This window comes from Cricetulus griseus, chromosome 2 (genome assembly GCF_003668045.3).
Source record: "Cricetulus griseus strain 17A/GY chromosome 2, alternate assembly CriGri-PICRH-1.0, whole genome shotgun sequence".
NCBI lineage: Eukaryota > Metazoa > Chordata > Mammalia > Rodentia > Cricetidae > Cricetulus > Cricetulus griseus.
In genome coordinates this window covers 420,238,084-420,261,517 of record NC_048595.1, presented here as the reverse complement: position 1 = coordinate 420,261,517, position 23,434 = coordinate 420,238,084, and the positions used below count along the sequence as shown (strand labels likewise).

Below are 23,434 nucleotides of genomic sequence, written 5' to 3'. Positions count from 1 at the left end.
AGAGATTTTCTTGATAGACTAATGTTTACAGATCTGGAAATAAAAGCAAGCTTGTGTTTTGATCACAATTTGCAAATTGGTCACAATTATTCACTGCAGTGGTTATATAGAGGAAGAGAGTATACTGGGGCTGTATAATGGTGTCTACATAATGAGTGCTTTTTGCTTTTTCTACATTTCATCCAGAAAAATTGCCAAGAAACCTCTGTTATGTACCTGTGTATTTGTATTCTGATGTTAATATAATCAGCAAACTTATTTTAGGAATATTCAAAAATCAAAAAGTCTATCTAAAACCTTCACACATTTTTTATAATTTATGCTGTGAGCTGTGGATCTTTATTCATTTTTATAAGAATTAAACTGACATGATAGACCTGACAAACTCCTAGAAATTAAATGTAATGGTGTGCCATCAGAAAAACCAGTATAGTTTTTAAGAAAGCTATATGGCACTAAAGGCAAGTCTGATGTTGAAATACTTCTTCTCTAGTTCATTGTCATAAGTTAACTTTATGGAAACAGAAAAAAATGAGGGGACTCTAATTAGGAAGTGGGAGGAAGAAGTGAGGAAATGAAGTAATGGTAAGGATGTCTGAAAAGTCTGATAAGGGATCATGCTACTATCAACCTAAAACACCTATAATACACATAACTTGATGTAAAAATAAATATATACATATATCTTTTTAATTTACTTAAGACCGGTTCAACAAAAAGAAAATCTTGCCTGGTCCTGTAAAACTAGACAACTATCCAGGGCTAGTGAACTCGTGGATCTTGGAGGAGAATCTACAACTACCATTTTAGTAGATTAAATAATCCCTAAGTACAGTCTAAATACTTCCCCTTATACCAACAGGTAAGTGTAGTACTTGTCCCTTATCAAGGAAACTTCTCTTTGCAAGAGATGGAGACCTTTACAGAAAACCACAACCAATCAAAATGCAGAGCTGTCGAGTTTAGTCCTAACTCATACATCTACAATACAACCCCTGTACCAAAGGTTCAGTGACCACTGAGGAAGTGAGGGCAGAAAAATTATAAAAGCTAGAGGAACAGTGTATCTTCTATGAGATTGTGTCTTCTAGAAATGCCAGAAGCTACACCTATAAAGTCTCACCAACATGGCTGTTTTAACATGACTTGATCAAGGATGACACCAATAGACATGCTTCCATGGATGGGGAAAGCTCATGAGACAGGGAACTACAGGTAAATAGGGAAAGCTGAGAGTGGGAGAAATACCCTTCCCCAGGAGAGTGTACCAATGAGTTACACAACATCAAATTGTCAGCCCTGAAAACATACTGAACACACACACACACACACACACACACACACACACAGAGAGAGAGAGAGAGAGAGAGAGAGAGAGAGAGAGAGAGAGAGAGAGAGAGAGAGAGAGACAGCACCCTGAGATGGAGGATAGGCAATAGGAGACTAGCCTAAAGGTGTAGGTCTATGTTTTAACCATAAGTAAACAGAGGTGACTAATACAGCATCTTGGTTAAGTGGCTGATGTGGCCTAAAGTGGTCAGTTCCTGTTCTGATAGGAGCAGCCTGGATTAATTATGGTGATGCATTGTACCTCCACAATAGACTTTTGGAGCCTCAGATAAAGGCATTCTTGTACCCCCATGCTCCTCATGTGCCAGTGGCCTGTGATAGAGTTGGTTTCGTGATCTTAAATGACATAGCTGGGCAGGAGATGCAGATAAGTTCCATGATTTTAAAGTATGAGTTGTGGGGCAATACTAGCAGGATTGATTTTTTATTACAGATGTACTTTTAGCTGAGTGGCCCAAGGGTACTACTTCACCAAGCTGGGGCATAAATTGACTTAACATAGGGTTTTTGGCTCATTTGCATAACATGGGTGTTTCATATACTCTGTGAAGCTATGTCTCTGTCTTGCCTTATGTGCATGGGGCACCTTCTGATTGGTTTAATAAATAGCTGAATGGCCAATGGCTAGGAAGGAAAGAATAGGCAGGACTTCCAGGGAGAGAGGAACTGGGGAAGAATCTGAGTGTGGATTTTTCCAAGGAGACATGGAGCAAGTTGGATGCATGGTACTGAGGAAAGGTAAAAGCTACGTGACAAAATGCAGATTGATAGAAACTGGTAAATATAAGAGCTAGTGGGATAAGCCTAAGCTAAGGCCAAGCTTTCATAATTGATAAGTCTCTGTATCATTATGTAGGGCCTGGCAGTCCAAAGAAAGTCTGACAATAAAATCCAAATATACATGAGCTTTTCTGTCCATGCTCTGTCTTGTCATATATAGTTCTTACACAGAAGCTCACATGTTGAGTGTCTTCTTATTGTAACTCTCCAGCTAGGGGGGTACATTTTAGTATTATAATGAACTGTAGTTTACTCAGGAACACCCTGGAGTGCCAATGAAAGGGAGCAATAGAGTGAGTTGGATTTGGGGTGGGAAATCGGGTTTTTTCTTTGTCAGCTTACTTTTTTGGATGCTAATTTTATGAGACTTTTCATAGACCCGGGCTTCACTCATACTATTTTCTTAGACCTGAAATACAGAAAACCATTTGATAAACAAATTAGGTAATATAGGTAATGTATAAACTACATTAGGTAATATAGAATTGCCTTTTACAGGGACTGGACACATAATAGGAATCTGAACGATAACTGTGGCTTTATTTAATCTTAGTTTTTCTTTGATTGAATCAAATGATGTGTATATCCATACATATCACAACAACAACAACAACAACAATAACAACACACACACATGCGCGCGCGCGCGCGCGTGCGCGCGCACACACACACACACACACACACACACACACACACACACACACACACTCACACTTGCCCCTCCAGGAACAAAGAAACAATTTCTTAAAAAAAATCTTAAATATGTAGTTAGGTGACAAGCAATTTTATTTTGCAAAACAATCACTATACAGCAACAAATACATTTGCAAATTGATTGAAAAACATGAACTAACTACAACCAGCCATTGAAGAAATGCCTTTCTATGGTAACAGGCTCTAGAATTATCAGAAGAAAGAATCCCCCATAGATTTGTAGTGATGTGTTGGAACCTTGGGAACCCAGCATACAGAGTACACTTTTTTTTGTTGATTTTTTTTCCTTTTTGCTAAAGTTGAAGTGGACTTTCATGATTGGCATTCTTTTGGGGTTTGAAAAAAATCTCTTTCCTACAGAGGGACTTGGCCTCAACCTACAGGCTGATAATCCTAGGTGTGGAAACACAAACATCAGTGTTGATGTTAGCTCGTCAGTCTTTGAAGAAATGCCTGGAATTGCCTCCCCAACCGATTAATCTACTTTTTCTTTTCTACTTCTACCACAAATCATTTCCTTTCCTTCCTGTGGCATAAAAAATAAGAGGAAAACTAAACACAGCTAGGTCAGAGTCATCCACATTTAGAATATCTCTTTACTACCATTGATAAGATGCTACATTTGGCTGCTTATGTTACTTCTACCGTGTGCGTGTGCGTGTGCGTGTGCGTGTGCGTGTGCGTGTGCGTGTGCGTGTGCGTGTGCGTGTGTGTGTGTGTGTGTGTGTGTGTGTGTGTGTGTGTGTGGAGAAGGCCAACTATAATCTACTCCAGTTTACTGGACCTTTTCCTCCAGCTACTTTCAGCCAAACAGAGCTGTAATTACACAGGCGTCTTTCCTATGGGTGGGATTTCAGCCCACCATCCTGCTGGAACTCAGCAGGCAGATCCAGAAAGAGTCCGTTCCTAAGTGAACATGGCCTTTGAAACTCATCATGAACTCGGATCCTTCCTGCATTGTTGCAAGGTACCCAATTTTCAGTTGCAGGAGACCCAGAGTGAATGAGTCAATCGCAAAGTTGGCCTTTGAACTCTTCAGAACTCTGGATACTTACGTATTCTTAAACAGGTTCTCAAAGGCTAAAGCCAGAGAGAAACTGGCATGAGTAGATCTAGAAATGGAACTGTGAAGCTTTCATTTCTAGATCAGCGTATGGGTATCCCCACAAAAGTGGTGTCCAAAAAGCTTAATTTGCGTCATTATCTTAAGAGAGTAGGTAAGGTGGGATCCATCCCGTATTCCCATAAGAAAAAGTTGTTAGCCTGTGCATTTCTCTGTCTCTGCCTGTATTCAAAAATTCAGCCTCTTTGTGTTAACTTTACATGGAATCACATTTCATATAAAACAAGGACTTGTATTCATTATAATTGTATTAATATTAGAAATAAATGATTATTTTGGTGCCAAATCTGTTCACATCAGGGCTTACATAATTTTATTTTGAACACACATCGTAAGAAACTGAATTTTAACACTTAGAACTTGTTTTCTTAGCCTTAATGTTTATAATAAACGAGGTTGAAATTATTTTCCTCATAGTTGCAAACTACCCTAACCATCTGTTAACTTCTTTTTTCCTAGGGAACTTTAATCCCTGTCTAGCACTAATCAAAGCACGTAAGAAAAGAATGCACTTCTCCACACACCATTATCCCATCTTCCATTTTTTTGTGCATTTCAAGAGAAGTTAATGAATGAATTGTCCAGAGTGAAAACAGACATCAAAGTTATTTCAAAAATAACTGATTTACAAAGATATCCTTTTTGTGTGTGTCAACCTCCTAGCTGAGAAGACTGTCTTGGCTTGATGTTGAGTTTTCTGTGTGACTGTCACATTGGCTATAATACTGAGTGGTCACCAAAATGCCACCAGTGTCTCTCTGCTTTTGCATCCTCTTGCCTTCTCTCTTAAATACCCACACATCTCTCTGTCTTGTTCTTGCTCATCTCTCCTTGATTTGCTTCATAGACATAAAAAAACCTAGCCAACTTTTTGTATTTATTTTTTCAGATTCAGTCTACCAATCCCGAGCAAGAAAAAGAACAAATAAAATATTTAAAAAGTCCACCCACTTTGATAATGCTTTATCCTATTTTGGTCCATTGACTATTTCTCATTAAATATGATTTATAAATGAATTAATTGAATTGTGATGTCTAAATTTATATAAAATAAAAATAGTAAGTTAGTCATACCATGTTTTTGAACAGACTGCAATGTTGAATCTTGGAAAGATGGATTTAGTTATCTGTGTCTCAAAGATTATACAAATGTAGTTTTCCAATATGTTGTATTTTTCCTTTTTGATTGAGGGGTCTTGGAGGTAAGGAAGCCAACTATTTTCTACCAGAGAATTTAATGAGCAAATACTATTTGGGGAACTGGAAAATAGATCCAAAATAATTATTCATAATTTCAACTTTAGCAAATGGAAAAAAGAAAAAGAAGAGAGGGAAGAAACAAATAATAAGGAATTTCATGAATGATCATAGGAACAAAATCCAAACTATTCAGTGATTAAACATGAGATAAATCCATAATCTTTGAACCAATGATCTGTAAACCCTTTTATGTATAACTGGACCCACTCCACAAACTCCATGTTGGTGAAAGCAAAGGAAAATGAAATGTTCTAGCATCACAGGAGAGACTTGACTCTGGCACTAAAACAGGGTTACAGCTTTGAGTTCTTACAGAAAGCAACTTCATGCTAAAGTGTTTTGTCTTTTTTCAAATGTATTTTTTAAGTAGGGAAAGAACCCTGCTAACATCTACTTTCACACACCTAAAATTGCAACACCAAAGGGTGTAGGAGACACAGATACTGTGAATAAAGAAGTATCATATTCAAGTATATGAGGAAGTATCACAAATGGCCACAGAGAAATATATATATATATTTATATCTATAATACTGTATCAAACAGATGGCATGGGGGTGTGAAACTGATTGTGAGGACACGAATCTAGCCAATCAACTGACATTGTAATCAGACACAAGCCCATCCTGATGAAAGTGCATCAATCCTAAGACATGCACTTTGACATCGCTTCTTCAACCACAGCTCAAAAGCTTTATAACTAGCTTTTAGTTAAATAATTTATTGGAATGGCATACTCTGATATACTCATCCAGGTCCCAAATGTTAATAACTTAGTTGCATCTTTCTTCCCATTTATACAAAATAACACTTTGACAATGTGTTTCTCACATGCTCTTTCCTTCCTGCAACCAGACACCTTCAGACTCCTTGATGTCACTGAACCTGTCATTAGTGACAATGGGCAGTTTTTTTTTTTTTAATTTTTTCAACCATAAACAGAATAGTGAAATGAGCAGCTTGGATTTTTAACAAGGCCTTTCAGAATGAAGTGGATAGCCTTCAGGCACATGAAAGGTAAAAATGCAATTTAAAAAATAATAATAATAATATTCCATGCAAAACAGAGCAGAGCGAAAATAATTGTCCAATTGTATCCATGTAAAGCCATGTGTTCCTGTTGCGGATGGAAATCAGGTCATTTTCTGCATATACTATTCATTTTTTATATAAAATTGTAACAATTACTACAGTTTGGGGGTGAGATTATTTATCTATGGTTTGTAAAGAATGAATATGACACCTGCTCAGAGCCCACTCCTGCCAAGAGCTCATGCCTAAATATGAGTGCTTTAGACTCCAGTGCTAAAGGAGAAGTATTCACAAGCCCTGCTTAGCAAGCGCGGCAGTGACATCCTCAGCCAAAGTGGCAAGCTGAGGGGATTCGAGCAGGTTGATGCTTCCAGAAGAGGAGACATTGCTGAGTCGTCGGGGCGATGCCACGCTCGACCTGCTTGGGGACTGTGTGATGATCTCAGCCCCATGGTCCACACGGGCCTTTGCGTGCTCTCTGAAGTTCAACTTTTGGCTGTCAATCTGTTTAAGGGAAGCATTAGTCTTCATTAGTCCAAACATCTTCACCAGTCCCCAGACCCTTACCCTTATCTCACAGCTGATGAGAATTTGATGTTATTCAGTTGTACATCCCCCCCTTCCTGTTCTTTAACCCGAGACCCATTTTGATCAAGCTGTTTCAGAATGTAGTTAGGGATTAGGCTGGGCTTCTGAAGTGGTAGTTGTAGGTTCTTCCATTTAGGGACATGCATGTAGATAAACATATATGTATGTAAGAACAATTAATTTAAAATATTGGCCACGAATTTGAGAGAGAATGAAGGATTCAGAGAGAGGAAAGGGAGGAATGATGTAATTATATTATCTTTAATATATTCTAATTTCAAAAATACAGGAAATGGTTTTAAAAGGGATATTTCATGAGAAACATGTTTGCACAGACACATGACTGGCTCATGGCCTCAACTCTTACCTTCACATTACCTCCTCCAGGTACGTGGTGAGCATTGTCCAGTGAACCGACTTTAGCTTGGGCCTTTTCCTTGAAATCCAGTTTTACACTCTCAATTTTCACACGTCCACCACCTTCAAAAGGAGAAAGTATTTCAAATTCCTTGCGGAAATGAAATCTTATATTTATGAAAACTATCCTCACAAAAGGATGAACCACATCGAATGCCAGAGACGCCATGCTCTACTACCCTAACCAGACATGAGAAGAATCTGTTTGAATTTTCAGTCTACACCATTTCCTGTTATGAGCAAGATAATGGCATTCGTCTTATACCATTGTATAGATTGTGTCACATATTATTCAAAATTCTTTATCCATGTCTGCCTTAGAAACCATATACATTTTCCTAACTGTTATGATCTCTAAAAATTACACAATAAAGAAAACATTCTACTGCATCCTTTCTAAAACTTTGGACATTGACTCTTTTATTTTTACTAGAACAAATTAAATGGAAATGAAACTATTCTTCATTAAGCTTCATGATTAAAAAGCCACTTATACAAACAAGAAGTTTTAGATTATAATGGTGCATTCCTAGACAGCTATGATCTTGACACACCTAGAGTCATCTGAGGGAATCTTAATTGAAGGCTTGTCTAGATCAGAGTGGTCTGTGATCACTGTCTGTTAGAGATTGACTTTGTTGACTGATACAGCAAGGCCCAGCCTACTGTGGGTGGCACCATCCTCGAGCAGGTGGACTTGGGCTGTGACAATTCTAGATGAATATGGACCAACAAGCAAGTCAGAAAGCTGCCCAGCAAGCAGAATTTCTTCATGGCTTCTGCTTTAGTTTCTGCTTTAGTTCCTTGTTTCCCTCCATGATGGACTGTGACCTAGAAATGCAAGATGAAATGAACCCTTTCCTCCCCTAAGTGACTTTTACCTGTGGTATTCAACAGCAACAGAAAGCAAACTGGGACAGTGGGTATATAGTCAATATCCAGTTAACTCTCTATATCTGCAAATTCTGCATCCTTGGGTTTAAAAACACTTGAAGAAATTGCATCTGTATCAGGCATCTGCAGAACATTTCCCTTATCATTATTTCCTGAATATTACATGATCAAGATTTATGCAGCATGTGGATTGTATTAGATGCTATAAGTAATGAGATGATTTAAAATATACAGAAGGGGAAATCTATGGCATTTCATTTAAGAGACCCGAGGATCTGGTTATCCACATGGAGTTTTGGGTCAATCCTCCAATGAGAGAGAGAAGACTGCTCTCATTTGTACATTTTCAACCTCAACAACTTTGCAGATGAAACGAGTAAGAATTGCATTTTATATAGCTACTTTTAAGGGCCATCTTTAATTAGCATATAGGGGCTAGGCTATGACTTTGAATGGGTTCTTGTACAGATGCTGACATTGCCACTGTTATGGTAACACCGAGACAGGCTTTTGACCAGGCTGTTTCCTATATTGCTAACAGTCTGACGTGTGAGAATTGACTGAAGCTTATGGTGCCACGGCCACCCTTTAGAGTTGTTTTCTCCATCCCTGCAGACCTCTCTCTGACTTTCAGATGTAGGGGTTTCTTCTACACTTTGTAGTTATTCAGTGTCTCTCAGACTGTTTTTAACCATGGCTGAATGTTTGCTGATATCTTTGACTTAGAAAGGTAGAGTAGAATCTTTTTTATTTATCTGTACCTAAGAGATTTTCACGTGACGCTAGATTTCAGTCACACACACATTTGTTGAGTGCATCTTGATCCTTTTATCTGACATTTCCATGGGGATTTTGATTTAGAAAAATGATTGCACAATCTATAAAAATGTATTAAAAACACTTTTCAATTTGGAATACTTTTTTTTTTTTTTTTTTTTTTTTTGGAGACAGTGTTACTCTGTGTAGCCTTGGCTGTCTTGGACCTCTCTTTGTAGACCAGACTGGGCTGGCCTAGACCTCACAGAGACCCACCTGCCTCTGAATCCAGAGTGCAGGGATTAAAGATGTGTCCCACCACACCTGGCTCAATTTAGAATTCTTGATGCTTATGTATCTCTGTAACTGTTTAGGGGTCAGTTTTTCACTACCACAGAATATGCAGTTAATTTTCCCACAATTGGGGAAAATGCAAGGTCAGTGGCACCTCAAGGACAGTGGAAGAGACTCTACTTGAGAAAACTTTCCTGATAATAGTATCCTTACTACTAGATGAAGAAAGAGGTCTCATTAAGGTTTAATTGAATGTCTCTTGAGCTTGTGACATCTTTCTTGTTCTAACTCGAAACATTTATGCTAATACCCAACTGGATGGCCAGGGGCCTTTTGTAATTGTAAGGTATTGAAATATATTTTCTAAAGCACCCATTTTTCTCCTGACCTCCTGAAATTTAGGGTGTACAAACTTCCATGTAATTCACATGTAAGGGAGATAGCTCAAAATATCCATTATTTCATGGAGCATTGCTCTTCCTATGTTTTATCTAGCCTGTGGGTCTCAATTGTTGATTGTGATGGGATTAACTTCATTCATAGTGATTCATACAAATGTAATCACCTTTGTTAGCTGGAGAATGTTGGACCTTTTAACTAAGGATATTAATTGCTTTGGAATCTTATTTTTACATTTCTTTTGTAGCTTATGGTAGACATCGCCCTCCCAAAATTCCTTTCTTCAACTGTATGCAGTGTCAACATAGTTTGGTTAAAATGTTACTGAACTTTTTCTTAAAAAGAAAAGAAATAATATAATATTGACATAAGCTATATCCAAAAAAGGAAGCTTGTACAGGTTAGTTCTCTTGGTTTCTCACTAGACAGTCTTATGTAACATTTAGATAAGCCTATCTGAATTTAGAGATACATGCCTGTGCTTTTAAAATACTTTGGCAGCCACCATGAGCAGTAATTATGAAGAACTATAACCTTCATCAGGCTTTAATGTGAAGTGTAGATATTTCCATTTTTACCCTTGGGTGTGAACTGTTTCCTTTACTTTCAGTGTAGATTTTGTACAAAGTTGCACAACAACTTTGTGAAAAGATTGCTATTGTCAAGGATCACCACACTGACATTTCCTTTATGAATTTAATCATTCAATTTAGTTATAATAGAAGAACCAGATTTAGAAACAAGTGGGAGTCTGTGACAATAGTCTTTTATGTCCAGTAAATCATACACAGAATATTGCCTTTACCTCTGTCAGTTTTCTGTGCATCCAAATTCTAGGTGAATTTGACTAATTTCATCTGTCTAGAATCAAAGAAACCAACATTTTCTTTTGAATTCTGCAAGAAAATTGACAATGTGGCAAACTACCCAAGTCATGCTATAAACTGAACAGTAGTAGTCAATCACTCAGCAGTAGACCAGCTATGGACAGGGCATTTTGAAGATCTGAACTAAGGAATGTACTCTTGTGGTTCATGAGGAGAAAGGATGGATTCCTTGGTACAGTTCTGTAACCGGCAATGCAGATTCCATATACAAAGATTCAATATCCTTGACTTGTCATGAACAACCTTTGTACAGTGAAGACTCATTTCCAGATATTTCTAATGTAGTTGCCTACTCTGAGACTTGTTTTACCCATCTTTGTATCCAATCTAAAGAGCCTTAATAATTTCCTGTCTAGACATCTCAGCTCAATTATTGTTATACCTTACTTTTGACAATATTTGAGATGATAGTTAATCTACTAATCTACTTTTGGCTTAATGGCAAACAGATGGTTAAAGCCAATTATTTTGCTACCCTGCAATTCAATGGTGTTGTTATAAATTGTACAGCGTCAAAATATCCTCCAGAACATTGAACATTTGACAGTTATCCATTATTATATGCCTGGAGGTGGAATTTAGCATAAATAAACCATTTGTGATACTCAGAGAAAAAATGGCTCATGTCATATTCATACTTTTGAAATGAAGATCCCTACCATAGCAAGTAGGAATTTAAGTTCTACTTTAAAACACTATCAAATGAGATACCCTTAAAAGAAAAGAGAGCCTAGGGCCGAGGAAGCTGGGGCATATTGTCTTCTGCTGAGGAGTTCTGGTGATTATTCACTCAAGAATGAGTTGGAGAAATGAATCAGATAAATGACTTTCTTCAGTTGTGACACCCAATCCTATTTTACATAATGTAGAAAATATAATTTTAGGAAAAATATTTGGAAATACTGTCCTCAGGCAGTGTTCCTATGTATAGGCTCCATATATTTTGCAGTCTACACATTCTGAAAGAACTCCAGTGTTCTATACACATGGTCGTCCCCAGGTAATTAGGTTCACTGATCCCAAAGGAAGATACTCTAACTTAAATTTCTATTCATGAAAGCATGAAGTATCAAGACCCTGAAACATTTTCACTCAGAGTTTTCACAAAAATATCAAGAATTCTGCTTGTCTACTTCTTCAGTCCAATTAAGTATTCTGTAATTGTTACAAATATCTTATTTTTTACCTGGCCTGTGACGGATGTTCTTCAGAGAGCCACATTTGGATGTCACATGGCTTAAGTCTATCTTCTTAGTAACAATTTGTACCTGTGTGGATCACAGAAAATGAACTTTAGATACCCTAGACATGGAAGGCCCACAAGTTGGACACAAATCTGGACATGTACTCACACTTGTAACATTTAATATCACATTCAGAAACACACACACACACACACACACACACACACACACACACACACACTCAGCACAGACACACACACACTCAGCACAACACACACACACACACACACACACACACACACACACACACACACACACACACACATTTCCCATCTGTTTCCCCCATTTCAAGCTGGAAAGAAGAACCCAAGTAAGTGAAAACTCTGAATAGAAGTTTTATTAGTAGAAAACAGATAACGCCGTAAAAGCATGGGGACATTTGTATTAATAAGCCAAGCATCCCCTGAGAAAAGTCCCACCATGTTAAACTCTTCCATAGCAAAGAGTCAAGAGAAGAATGGGTTATTATTCACAATCTGACTTTTATATAGAAGTGACAAGACCAGCAAGTAGACAGAAGACAGCTGTAAGTGGGTTTTACTAAACTGTTCCCTTAGCTTGGCTAAATGGAATCTTTCTTGCCTACTTAGTTTTTCTGATTCATTAAAATGTTCAATCTGTTAATATTTGTCTCCATTTTTTTTTTTTTTTTGGTTTTTCGAGACAGGGTTTCTCTGTGTAGCTTTGGAACCTATCCTGGCACTCACTCTGGAGGCCAGGCTGGCCTTGAACTCACAGAGATCTGCCTGCCTCTGCCTCCCGAGTGCTGGGATTACAGGTGTGCGCCAACAATTCCTGGCTTCAATCTATTAATATTTAAAGTAGAGTTTTCCATTACCCATTGGAGTGTATCAACCTCAGACATAGGGAATATGCACAATAAAACAGGGATGTGTAAGACCACTGTTTTATAGGTAGGAAAGCTCCCACCTAAGTTTAGTAAAAGACCTTGTGTTATCTGAACTTATTCTTTACTGCTGTATTTGGACCAGAGGCATTTACCACATAGGGAAAATGGTCCATCTTCTGCTACCCTCAAGAGAATAAAATGGATCAGAGCTTCTTCCCTGTAATATCACATGATGTCATGCATACTTATACTTAGGAGAGCAACCACGTCAGTGTGCACACTGGTCCCAAGGCATAGACCAGCATCCATGAAGGAACCCAGCTAATACTATAGTGGCATCTCCCTGGCAGAGGGTTGATGCTCAGTCTGTTTTGAGTATCAGGTGACTGCTCATTATGGAAGAGGCTAAATCCATGTTTAAATCCATGTCTGCCCAGCTGAAGAGTGAGAAAAAGGAATCTTAGATTACTGAAGGTTCAGGATCTGATGCCCTATACATTACTTAAGCCACAAATCACCAGAGTCTCATGTTTAGATGGCAGAAAAATAGAGTCAGCATGATTCACCTTTTGAAATAATTCTTATTTTATGGGGAACCATGAGATTTCTTTTGTTTGAGTCTAACTGACTACTTCCACTCTGCCTCTATCAACTGGTATCAAGTATGGAGTCAGTATTCATTTCTCTTCATAGGCAATTATTTATACTAAATGAAAGAGACAGGAAATAGTCCATCAGGATAGAATGTGGGCTAGAACCGCAGTCTTTTTACTTTGAATTATAGATGAGCCATGCTTTGCCAATTTCGTGTTATTCTGAAAGATATCCTAACTTTCATGAATAATGAAGCATGGAGAATTGACATCACACACTCCGAGCATGTTCAAGTATACCAGTCTTTGCACCAAGAGTAATTTAAATGGAGTTAGAAAGTGTGAGCCTGGTTCACTTGTTCAGAGGAAAGGAGAGACAGCAATAGAAGTACCTTGACAACTGAAAATGCCAAGACATAGTTAGCAGGTGAGGAGGGGAGCCATGCGCTAGAAAACCATGGCACCTCTATTCCACTTTCCTTTCTCAACTGATTTCACGGGAAAGGATGGGAAATGCAATAACCAGAAAGCAAGCCACCACACTAGATGACAGGTGTTGAGGAAGCAGTGTGTCACAAGGAATGTGAGGAAGGAAAGAGGGTGCTGGTTGTGCCGGAGGGTGCACACACTTTCAAGACAGCTTTCTCCAAGGAGCTTCTACTTACATTTCCGCCCCCAGCAGAATGTTTGATGTTATCCTTGGAACCACATCTTGACTGAACTTTGCTAAAATCAATCTTCTTGCTTAAAATCCTAACCTAAAAGGAATTGGAGGTAACATTTTTCTTTCCAGATACTGGGCAGAGGGAACTAGAATGTGAAGTACTATAGAAACCCTCAACTGCCTTCTACCCATGGTCATGTAGGAGAAGAAACTACACTGTAACAGAATGGTAGCCATGAGTCCCGTTTTCCTGGAACCTGGAAGGCCAAGAGCTCTGGAGCTTTAGGTATCCTAGCTCTATAGATATAATCTAGAAATGGGAAGAATGAAAAACTAATACTTGGATAATTTGTGTTGGGGAGGCTGGAAACACTTGGGCTCTGGTTTACTCAGTAGTGTAGTACAATGTAGGTTAGCCCATGATCATGGAGGATTTGGCAGTGGTACTCTCAGCCCCAGGCTGTCAGTCTTCAGTTATAAACCACCTCCTGCATTGACTGTTCTGTTAGCCTTCAAAGCATAAGTGAGGCTCTGTCTGGCAGACAGCTCCAAATCAGGATTCTCATTCATGCAAGAATTCCTGGTTCCCTAGGAAGGTCAACAAAGAACCCCTGGGGCTGCCTTAACAGTGACTGTATCCTTTAAAGGTCTCCTGCTTGCAATAGCACCTGAACAACCATTACCCAGTTAGTGGCCATTTGGGAGCATTTCTTCCCTATGCCAAGGTAAGAAAACACCTAGACATCATCTAGGCTTTGGTTGCTGCCTCAAGACTGGAGGCAAATGTTTTATTTCTTTATTCAGGAAGTCAAGCATTAATCCTGAAAACCACAGCAAATCAGGACCTGGAAAGACATTACTGTGTTTTGTAACATACTGTATAAGAGTCACAGCTGTTATAAATTTCTTTCATCTTTTGAACTTGGCATGTTTTGAAGGACAAACAAAATATAGCAAGAAGGATTTAGTTTTTGTTATAGTCATTGCTATTCTTGTTTTGTTTTTTCTTTTGGATACATCCCCCCCCAATAGCTTAAAAAAACACATTGTTATATCTTTAAGATACAGTTTATCTTCTGTTCAAACTCTTAAAAACTTTAGTTTAAATGTTCAGTTTTCTTGGGAGTATTAACATGTCTATGGGTGTTTGCAGAAGAGAGTCTAAAATTCAAAAAGGCATAGAATCCTATTTTTAGCTAGGCAAGGCTTAAATCACAGTGCCTGTCTAACATGAACAAGACAGCTTGTCCCTTACAGAGAAATATCACTGGCAGCTCTCATCAGGAGCTCAAGGCAAGGACCTCTTGTCAGCATTTAAATTCAGAAGACATGATGGCTAGGCTGCTCCCTAGGGCATAACAAAACTTTCTATGTAAAAACTGTGGGGATAGCACAGGATGTACAGCTATCATTAAATATACCCTGTTCTAAGAGTTTTACAGAAGTGATAGAACTAGTTGCTTTTAAAACTGTGCAAACCATTACATTTAAAATTTCAATCACTAGTTATCTTCAAAAGGCAAATCATGTTGAGTTATTATGCCTAGTAATATTTTAAGTAATTCTGGAAAAGAAATCGGATCTATATGAGCCATTTTACTAATCTCTGATGATAAAAGATATTTCTAATTTTATTTCATAAATTTAATCAGTAACATCAGTGACTCACCACTAAATCATTAGAACACCAACATTGATTGTGATTCACTTACTGTAAGAATGGGAATCCAAATTCAGCTACATATATCTGTCTGACCCTAACATTTAATTAACTATTTGACAATTTTTATGATTTACAAAATAAGGATTCAATCCAAAAGCTCACCTTGCCAACATCACTTAGAATGTTCTAGAATCTCAAAATCCTATAATTTAAAAAGCTTACTTTTGTTGATTTTTTTTTCCGGGGAAAAACTTAACTGTTCTTTTTTTTTAATGGGAAATCTCTACTCAATTTGTAATGAGAAACAGGCTTTGGGCATATAAAGAATGACATATTCGTTACAAATATATGTATTGCAATAATTTTATAACATTTTTATTTAAAACGAGGCAAAGGATGACAAATAGAAATAAAATCCTCCATGTTGCATAACAATTAAATTCAAATGCTGAAAGGTGATATTAGACTCCTGCATTTTACTCAGATATTGGTGATTCCTTAGCTTAGTTGATTTTTTATTTAGATAGCAGTCATATAATTTTGAGGCAGAACGTAAGTATAGGTCAATATGTCTACTAATTCTACTAATCCTGTCTGTTCTTCTACCTTGCTTGAGAAGTACATAGTTAATTTCCAGATATTATTTACATGACTCCAGTGGGACTTCAGCATAGTGTTTTAACTGAGACAACTTATAACTATAACCTGTACATATGATAAGCTGTTCCTTTAAAAGAACTAACATTCCTCCTACAAAAAATGTTTTTTTTTTTTTTTTTTTTAAGAAAAGGGCAGAAAAGAGCCAATCTGAGTAGTTACTTAGAAATTTGGAATCTGTAAAATGAAAGTTGATAAATCCCTGAAGGTCCATTTTTATCAAAACAAAACAATCCAGAGACATCCCGGTATCAACTTAAATTTCTTGTACCAGGAGATACTTACTGTTTTAACACACACTGAGGCATCTGTCTTTACCTAACGAAGCATATGTAAGCTCCATTACTAAGATACAGATAAGATTAGTATATGATATTATATAAAATCAGCACTCTGCAATCTTCACACACCCTGGAGGGATGGACCTAAGTTGCAACCCTGTTGTTGTCTTCTCGCAGGTGAATTTGAGTCCTAAGACTCTTGTGAAAAGGTGGTGGACAGTGATTTCCCTGCAACGCTCAGAAAAAACGAGCACTTCCTCCTTGGTGTTGATTGTTTCTCAGCACATCTTAGAATGAAGCTCTCCTTTGACCACAAATTACCTGCCTCTCTCAAATGGAACTCCTGTTCCACTGGAATCGAAACTGCTAATCTGGTTGCTTAAAACTATCAGATTAAAACAAAAGCAAGACTATGTCAGATATCCTGAAGGTGGGAAGTCAGCCATGTTCACGATGCTCCTTGATGATTTACTCATCTGCAAAATTATATTCTCATGAACACACATTTGGGTTTAGAACTGCCACTGTTAATTCAGAATGTAATTAACCTTGCCTATAATGTCCTCAAACATTATATAAATAATAGATATTCTTAAATGGACATTTAAGTTGAAGTAAATTTATGTCACATGTAGAATTAGTGTAAAACTCTAGAGAGAAAGGGTAAGTTGAAGAAGGGACTGACTTTATCATATAGACTATCAAGATGGACTTATCATATAGCACAAAAAGTGGGACCACACTGAGTGGGCAATGCTGAGGTCTTGGAAAATTTTATCATTTGACACACTTTAAAACTTCAGAGCAGCCTCCCAACAGGACATAGGAGGGACACTGTAAGCACAGAAGTCATTGTAATTCTAGAAAATAAGCAAGCAACGATTCTCTTCAAAGTCATACATGGTAATTTCTTCATATTGATGTTTTCCTTTCATTTAAATTTTTAGGATATTCTAAGGAATAGAAGACCAGGTCATTGAAGTGAATTAATTTCTAAACAATCTGCCCACTGTATCCTGAGGTCTAGGCTGTTCATGTCCTTGTTTGGCTGAATGAATAGCAAACAAAACGGGGCAGCACAGATTTCAGTTTTGTGAACTCAACGTAATAATTTTCTCAGAGGTGTGAGTAGCTAATATTTACAAATATAGCTCCAGAAATCCGGTTACCCTACAAAAGATCTTTGAATTACAGTTTTTCAATCTCTGTTGAATAAAGACAGGACCAATGGTCTAAGGGCCTTTTGTTTTGAGATAGCAATGGCTTTAGTAACAGAAAGAGGTAAATACGATCAGTAAAAATGGCTTTCTAGCATAGTGTAATGAACGTCTGTGAATAGCTGCCCCGTTCAGACTAGGGTGACTGACATTATTTACAACTCTAAGTTATTTTATTATTTATCTATTTATCACTTATCATAGCCTTAAATAATTAAATGAAAGTGAGGCAGTAGAGGAAGACAATAGAAGTCAATGTAAAACCTGTCCAGTCTCTCAAGATTTAGAGACCATGCTTTGTTCTCTCGTACTTCTGTCATAGACCCGTCGGCAATCTCATTGTTTGATTCTTCATATGTGAGCTAGAAAACAGTCTTTCCTACTCTCTTTTCCTTAGTCTTTCTTGAAGATCCTACTCTCTTTGGCCCAGCTACTCTGAGAAAGACAGATTGAGGCAATAACTGAGAATTCACAAGGTGATCAATCAAATTCACAGGAATAGCCACGCTTTGCTTTCTCTAGCCATTTAATAATGAACAGTCTCAGAAAACAGGTTCTGTTGACTGGTTCCATTCTTGATGCACAGCTACTACAGGGGCACAGAAGTTGGGCTGCTTTTGTTGTCAGGGTTTCACTATGTAGCCCAGGCTAGCCTTGAACTTGCAATCTTCCAGTTGCTGTTTCCCTAGTTCTGGAATGTATATAACATCACACCCCAAAGAGCCTGTGTTTTTAAAATGATATTGATACAGGTGATGAAGAAAAATAAGAAATGTCTCAATACATATAGGACTCTTCCTTTCTTTCACAGAAAAGTTAAAACAGAAGTTGCCTAAAACAGAAGTTGCCTAAATTTTCTTAAGCTACATGTTTGTTTCATCTACTTCCTAAAAGGAGAATATTAATTTAAGATGTATTAAATTGAAATTGAGGAGCTTGAAATTTAAAATATTTAGTAAGATGTAGTTATACCTTGAGTTAAATGAGCCAAGTTTGCTCTCTCCAGGGAATCCATGATTGTGTTTTTTCCCCTCAGTAGAATGAGCCCATGTTTGGGCTGACAGGATTAACTACATTACTTTCTGCAAAGTTCATCATGTTTTCTACTAACTCATCTATCCCATCAGCCACATTTGCCGCACTTAACTGTATTGAGCGTCTCTGGTGACAGAAACTAGACTTTAACATACGAGATAAGAAACTGGTTCAAAGCTGCACATACAGAAAGCTACACATGAACACATGTTCCAATTGGAGATAAATAACCAAGCTGCCAAATTTCTGCACACCACTATTATAAAACCCAGTTTCTGCATAGAGTACCGGATTTCTCTGTCTTCTCTGATGGTTCTGGGTTGGCTGCTGCCCACTCAAAAATTCTAAGATAATAAACTTGTAAAAGCAGCATGTTAGTGGTTTCGATTTTTTTCTCAATGCAACTAGAAAATAAATGTCTTTAACACATCCTAACATAAAATATTTGTCATCGATAAAGTAGGAATTGTAAAATGCTCGAATCAAACCCTCTAATAAACATCCACACACAAAAGCTTTCTTCATTTCCAGTATTTGAGATGATGTACTCACTATGGGGGCGGGGGTCTTAGGAGGAAAATGTTACAGTCTTGAGACAGATATTTTCTGTAAATATACCTTAATTGCAAGTACCATTTTCCCTTTGTAAATTTAATTAATTTATAGCATTCACTAAAAGTTGGGGTGGGATATTTTTTTCTGCCTCTCATCTTGGTGAAGAAATACCCCCCAGCCCATCCCACTTCTGAAACGAAAGTCATGGCATGGTTTCTCGGTTGTAGATTTCTTTTCGAGTTGTCTGTTGTCTGTATGAGCTGTACTGAGAAAGTGTGATTTTTAGTCAGTTTAACCCCCTTCCCAGTGAGAGAAGATGTTTAGCAAATAACAGCATGATTTTGAAGCTATTTTTGTTCCTGATATAAATTTTGGTTTATATGCCTTAATTGTCTGTAAGCATAATCTCTGGGGATGCTTTATTTCTGATCAAAAGAATATACCAGCTTCATGAATTCTCAACTTTAGTGGAGGTCAACTTGGAGTAGACATGGGAAGGTAAAAAAACAAAAAGAGAAAAAAATGGATGTCCTCCTATTTTTGTACTGATTTAAAGAGTCTTGCAAACCAATGGCTAAAATTAAAGTAGAAAGTAGGGACCCTCAAAGAATGTAATATATTATAAAATTCACATTATGACATATATTCATATCATAATCTATAAATAATATCAATGCCTTTTAATATTTATTAAAATTTCCTGTTAGTTTCTATATGACATCATAGAAATTACATTTTTTTGTGAATCTAAGGGATTATAGTTTTAAAGTCAAAAATTCTCTGGGAAACAAAGAAAGTCACTTTTAGTGAAGAAGAATCTGCAGACATGGGGGTTTTCATAACAGGGAACCTGTCTGGTGTTGCTTGCCTGTAATCTCAGCACTTGGGCAGCTGAGTTAAAGGCCAGTCTGCTTTGTAGCAAAACCGTGTCTGAAAACAGGGTACTCCAATTTTAGACAGTTCTTATCAAATGCCATGGTGAAGAACTTTCAATTTAAGTTTAATGGTATCTTAAATTGATTTTATTCAAATTACTCTTCTAAATGATCTACATACAATTATTTAAAATGCAACAGATGGCTATTTCTAAATGACCCAAAAGGTTCCCTTCTCTTATATGGTTAAAACTGATGAATGTGAGAACAAGGGGATGATTCTTGCTCTTTGTATTTTTATTGCAGACCAAATTTGTTAGAATTTGGGTTATAGTTTCGGCTTTAAAAGTTTCTTACACCTCATATTTTCACGGCATCTTTCTGTGAAGTGTATCTGTCTGTGACTGCACCATTACAGCTGTTCTTAAAGGGGCCCATTGCCCTCCCCTCCCTGGCTCATCAGCCGATTTTTCTTAAGCCCTTGGGCTTTCCCAGGACAGAATTATGATGTGAAAACCCATGGATGTTGATGCTCAGGATGGAGCAGCAAGGAGTTTTGGTACCAATGGTGGGCAGGAATGCCTGAAGACATCACACTTCAGCAAGAGCCTTCTCTAAAATCTCCCAAGATAGACTTTTCTTGGCAAGAAGGAAGGATGTCAGAAATCAGAGGCAGAATTATAGGAAGACAAGTAGAGGAATGAGGGAAAAAGCACTAAGATTCAGAGAAATCTGGGATCTAATGGAGCCTTGCGTTTTTGTTCACAGACAAAGGTAGACACTTCTTTTTGTCCTGTTTTTCAAAAAATAATTGAAAAATCCATTTGAAGTTGAACCATCCAATAGTATAGTAATATTCTGAGACACATTAAACAGCATTTGTATCATTTTCTTCTAGGCTTTGTTCAAGCAAGATCCAGGTTGGAATAGAACACAGAGCCCTCTGCTTAGAAAGCAAATGAGTGTTTGTTCTAGACCAGTTGCCAGGAGGAAAGAGAGATTTTCTTTCACAACAGTATTGTTAAATAGAACTTCCATGACTACAGTTCACTAGAATTGTATAGAGTTGTCTGTTTAGCATCATCTGAAATATCCACCCTTTTCAATACCTAGGCAATAATAGGCTGGCAATAACTTAGCAAACTACATTGTAGCTCTGGGATAAACATTAGGAAATGGTAAAACATATCACAAGGTGTCACTAGTTATAAAGGAAGGAGTTAAAATTGCAATCACTACAGTTAATAGTCATGTGAGCTCATGGTCTGAAGATGAAAGAGAAAACTCAAATTTTTATCACAAGTTAACTTTAATATATACAAACTTACAAAGCTTTGGAGACCTGTTCAGAAATCAACTAAAGGACTCTCACATATGGTTAAGCCAACTAGTATCCGCTAATGATAAGAAGGAAATGATGTATTGACTGATTTTCAATCTGTGTCCTAATCTTGATTCCCTGAATGAGAAGTGGACTCAGCAATGAATGGTGACCAGTAACCTTGTAACATTCCCATCTCCTGTGTTCAAAAAGCCACTAAATAATGATTGGGATCAGATTTTTGACATCAAGTATGTGATATCATGGAGTTCTTACCTGACCCCCTTTAGGCTGGTATTTGATATTGTCAGTTGATCCGATTTTGGATTTGACATTCTTCAGGTCTGGCAGTGGTTGGTTAATAAGCCGAAGCTGCTTGGGAGTGGCTGGAGACTTTGGAGGAGTACGGATGATGGCCACTTTCTTTTCACTGGGCACCAAGATGGCAGATTTGGGGGTTCCTGGTGTATGAGGGGTCCTGGGATAGCTGGGGGTTCCAGGAGTGCCTGGGGTACGTGAAGAGTAGCTTGGGGGAGTGCCAGGCGTGATTGCAGTGGATCCAGGGGTGGTAGGGGTTGAGGTGCCACTCTTTCCTGCTCTGCGAATTGGCTCTGACCCTATGTTAACAACCGGATAACACACACACACACACACACACACACACACAGGGAAAAGAGAAAAGAAAACCACACCACAGTGTTAGAAAGTTCTCTTCAAGGCATACTTCTTCCCACACAAATGGATCAATATTTACCTCTCGTACACAAAATGAACTTTGGGAGCCCTCTCCACATAGAGGGATACTCTCCCAGCTTAGACACACTGGAGAGGGTCTAGGCCCTGCTCCAAATGCTATGACAGACTTTGAAGATCACCCATGGAAGGCCTCACCCTTCCTGGGGAGCAGAAAGGGGTTGGAATAGGCAGGAGGTGGGGGTGCAGGGAAGGAGGGGAGGGAGAGGGAACTGAGATTGACATTTTAAGAAGCTTGTTTCTAATTTAAATAAAAAAGGAAAAAACCCAAATAACCTAGTTCAAATGCATTCAGAACTCTATGAAAGACCACAGCAATGCTCAAGGAGGAGATATCCTCGTTCATAAGCCAGTGATATTTTGAGACATATGTTAATACACAAATTTAAAACTTGTACCTTTTCCTATTTAGTCTCATACTTCTTACTGGGAATCCTTGGAAACTATTCTTCTGTTTGTATAATTATTGAGGCAGATGGATGACTTGTAGCTGGAAATGGCATACATTTATTGAGGTATGTGGATACCTGCTTGTGGGAAGACTCCAGAATGGCACATGGATCGTTCTCTTCATGCACATGCATTCTGAGACTCAGATGTAGACATGATACACAAATGTGTACTTATTTCCCATAGTTTTAGCCTGTGTGGGTTTCAATGTTCATCTCTCAGTTTATATTGAGAGTACAGATAGTTCCAAACCAATGCATTTAATAAGAGCGTTTTATTATACCAAGATCCCTATCTCAACTGAATCCAGCAATACACATGTTCCTTTCTCCCTGAGTTCATGAGATTCCTACATAGAATTGTTCCCTTCAAATCCTTTTAGAGGTTGCATAAATACCAGGGCATTCCTGTGTGTAGTTAAGGAGATGGCAGGCAAACAGAGAAGGGTGAACTGCTTGCCTTTCTAATTGCCTATGTATGTTTTTGCTATTGCTGTACAGAGCTAAAATGGGGCCAATATTTGTAGATGTCAATATGTTGGTTATAATCCCTTATCAAGTGACACAGTGCAGTAGACTTGTGAACAAAGTGACACTATCAAGTGACACAGTGCAGTAGATTTGTGAGCATTATGGAAACGCCTCTTAAAGGGAACAGCAGGGTGGCTCAAAGAAGTGAATTTATGTAGAAATGCCACTTCGTTTCCATAGCAACACACACAGGCATAATTTAAGATGTTCCTATGGGGAACATGTGATGCTTTCATCTTGTCTTGCCATTTT

General features: G+C 37.9%; 1 protein-coding gene across 6 annotated transcripts in view; it reads right to left on the bottom strand.

Moving 5' to 3' along the window:
* Nucleotides 1-2,898: 2,898 nt before the first annotated feature.
* Map2 (microtubule associated protein 2) overlaps nt 2,899-23,434 on the bottom strand; it is a 281,331-nt gene continuing 260,795 nt past the window's right edge. For all 6 annotated transcript variants that reach the window (XM_035441009.1, XM_027397118.2, XM_035441006.1 and 3 more), the window contains 5 exons: nt 21,726-22,066; nt 13,847-13,939; nt 11,681-11,762; nt 7,215-7,327; nt 2,899-6,763 (listed from right to left, as the gene is read on the bottom strand). In XM_035441009.1, coding sequence (XP_035296900.1) covers nt 6,548-6,763; nt 7,215-7,327; nt 11,681-11,762; nt 13,847-13,939; nt 21,726-22,066 — 845 coding nt within the window. In that variant the 3' untranslated portion in view covers nt 2,899-6,547. The remainder of the gene's footprint in view (nt 6,764-7,214; nt 7,328-11,680; nt 11,763-13,846; nt 13,940-21,725; nt 22,067-23,434) is intronic.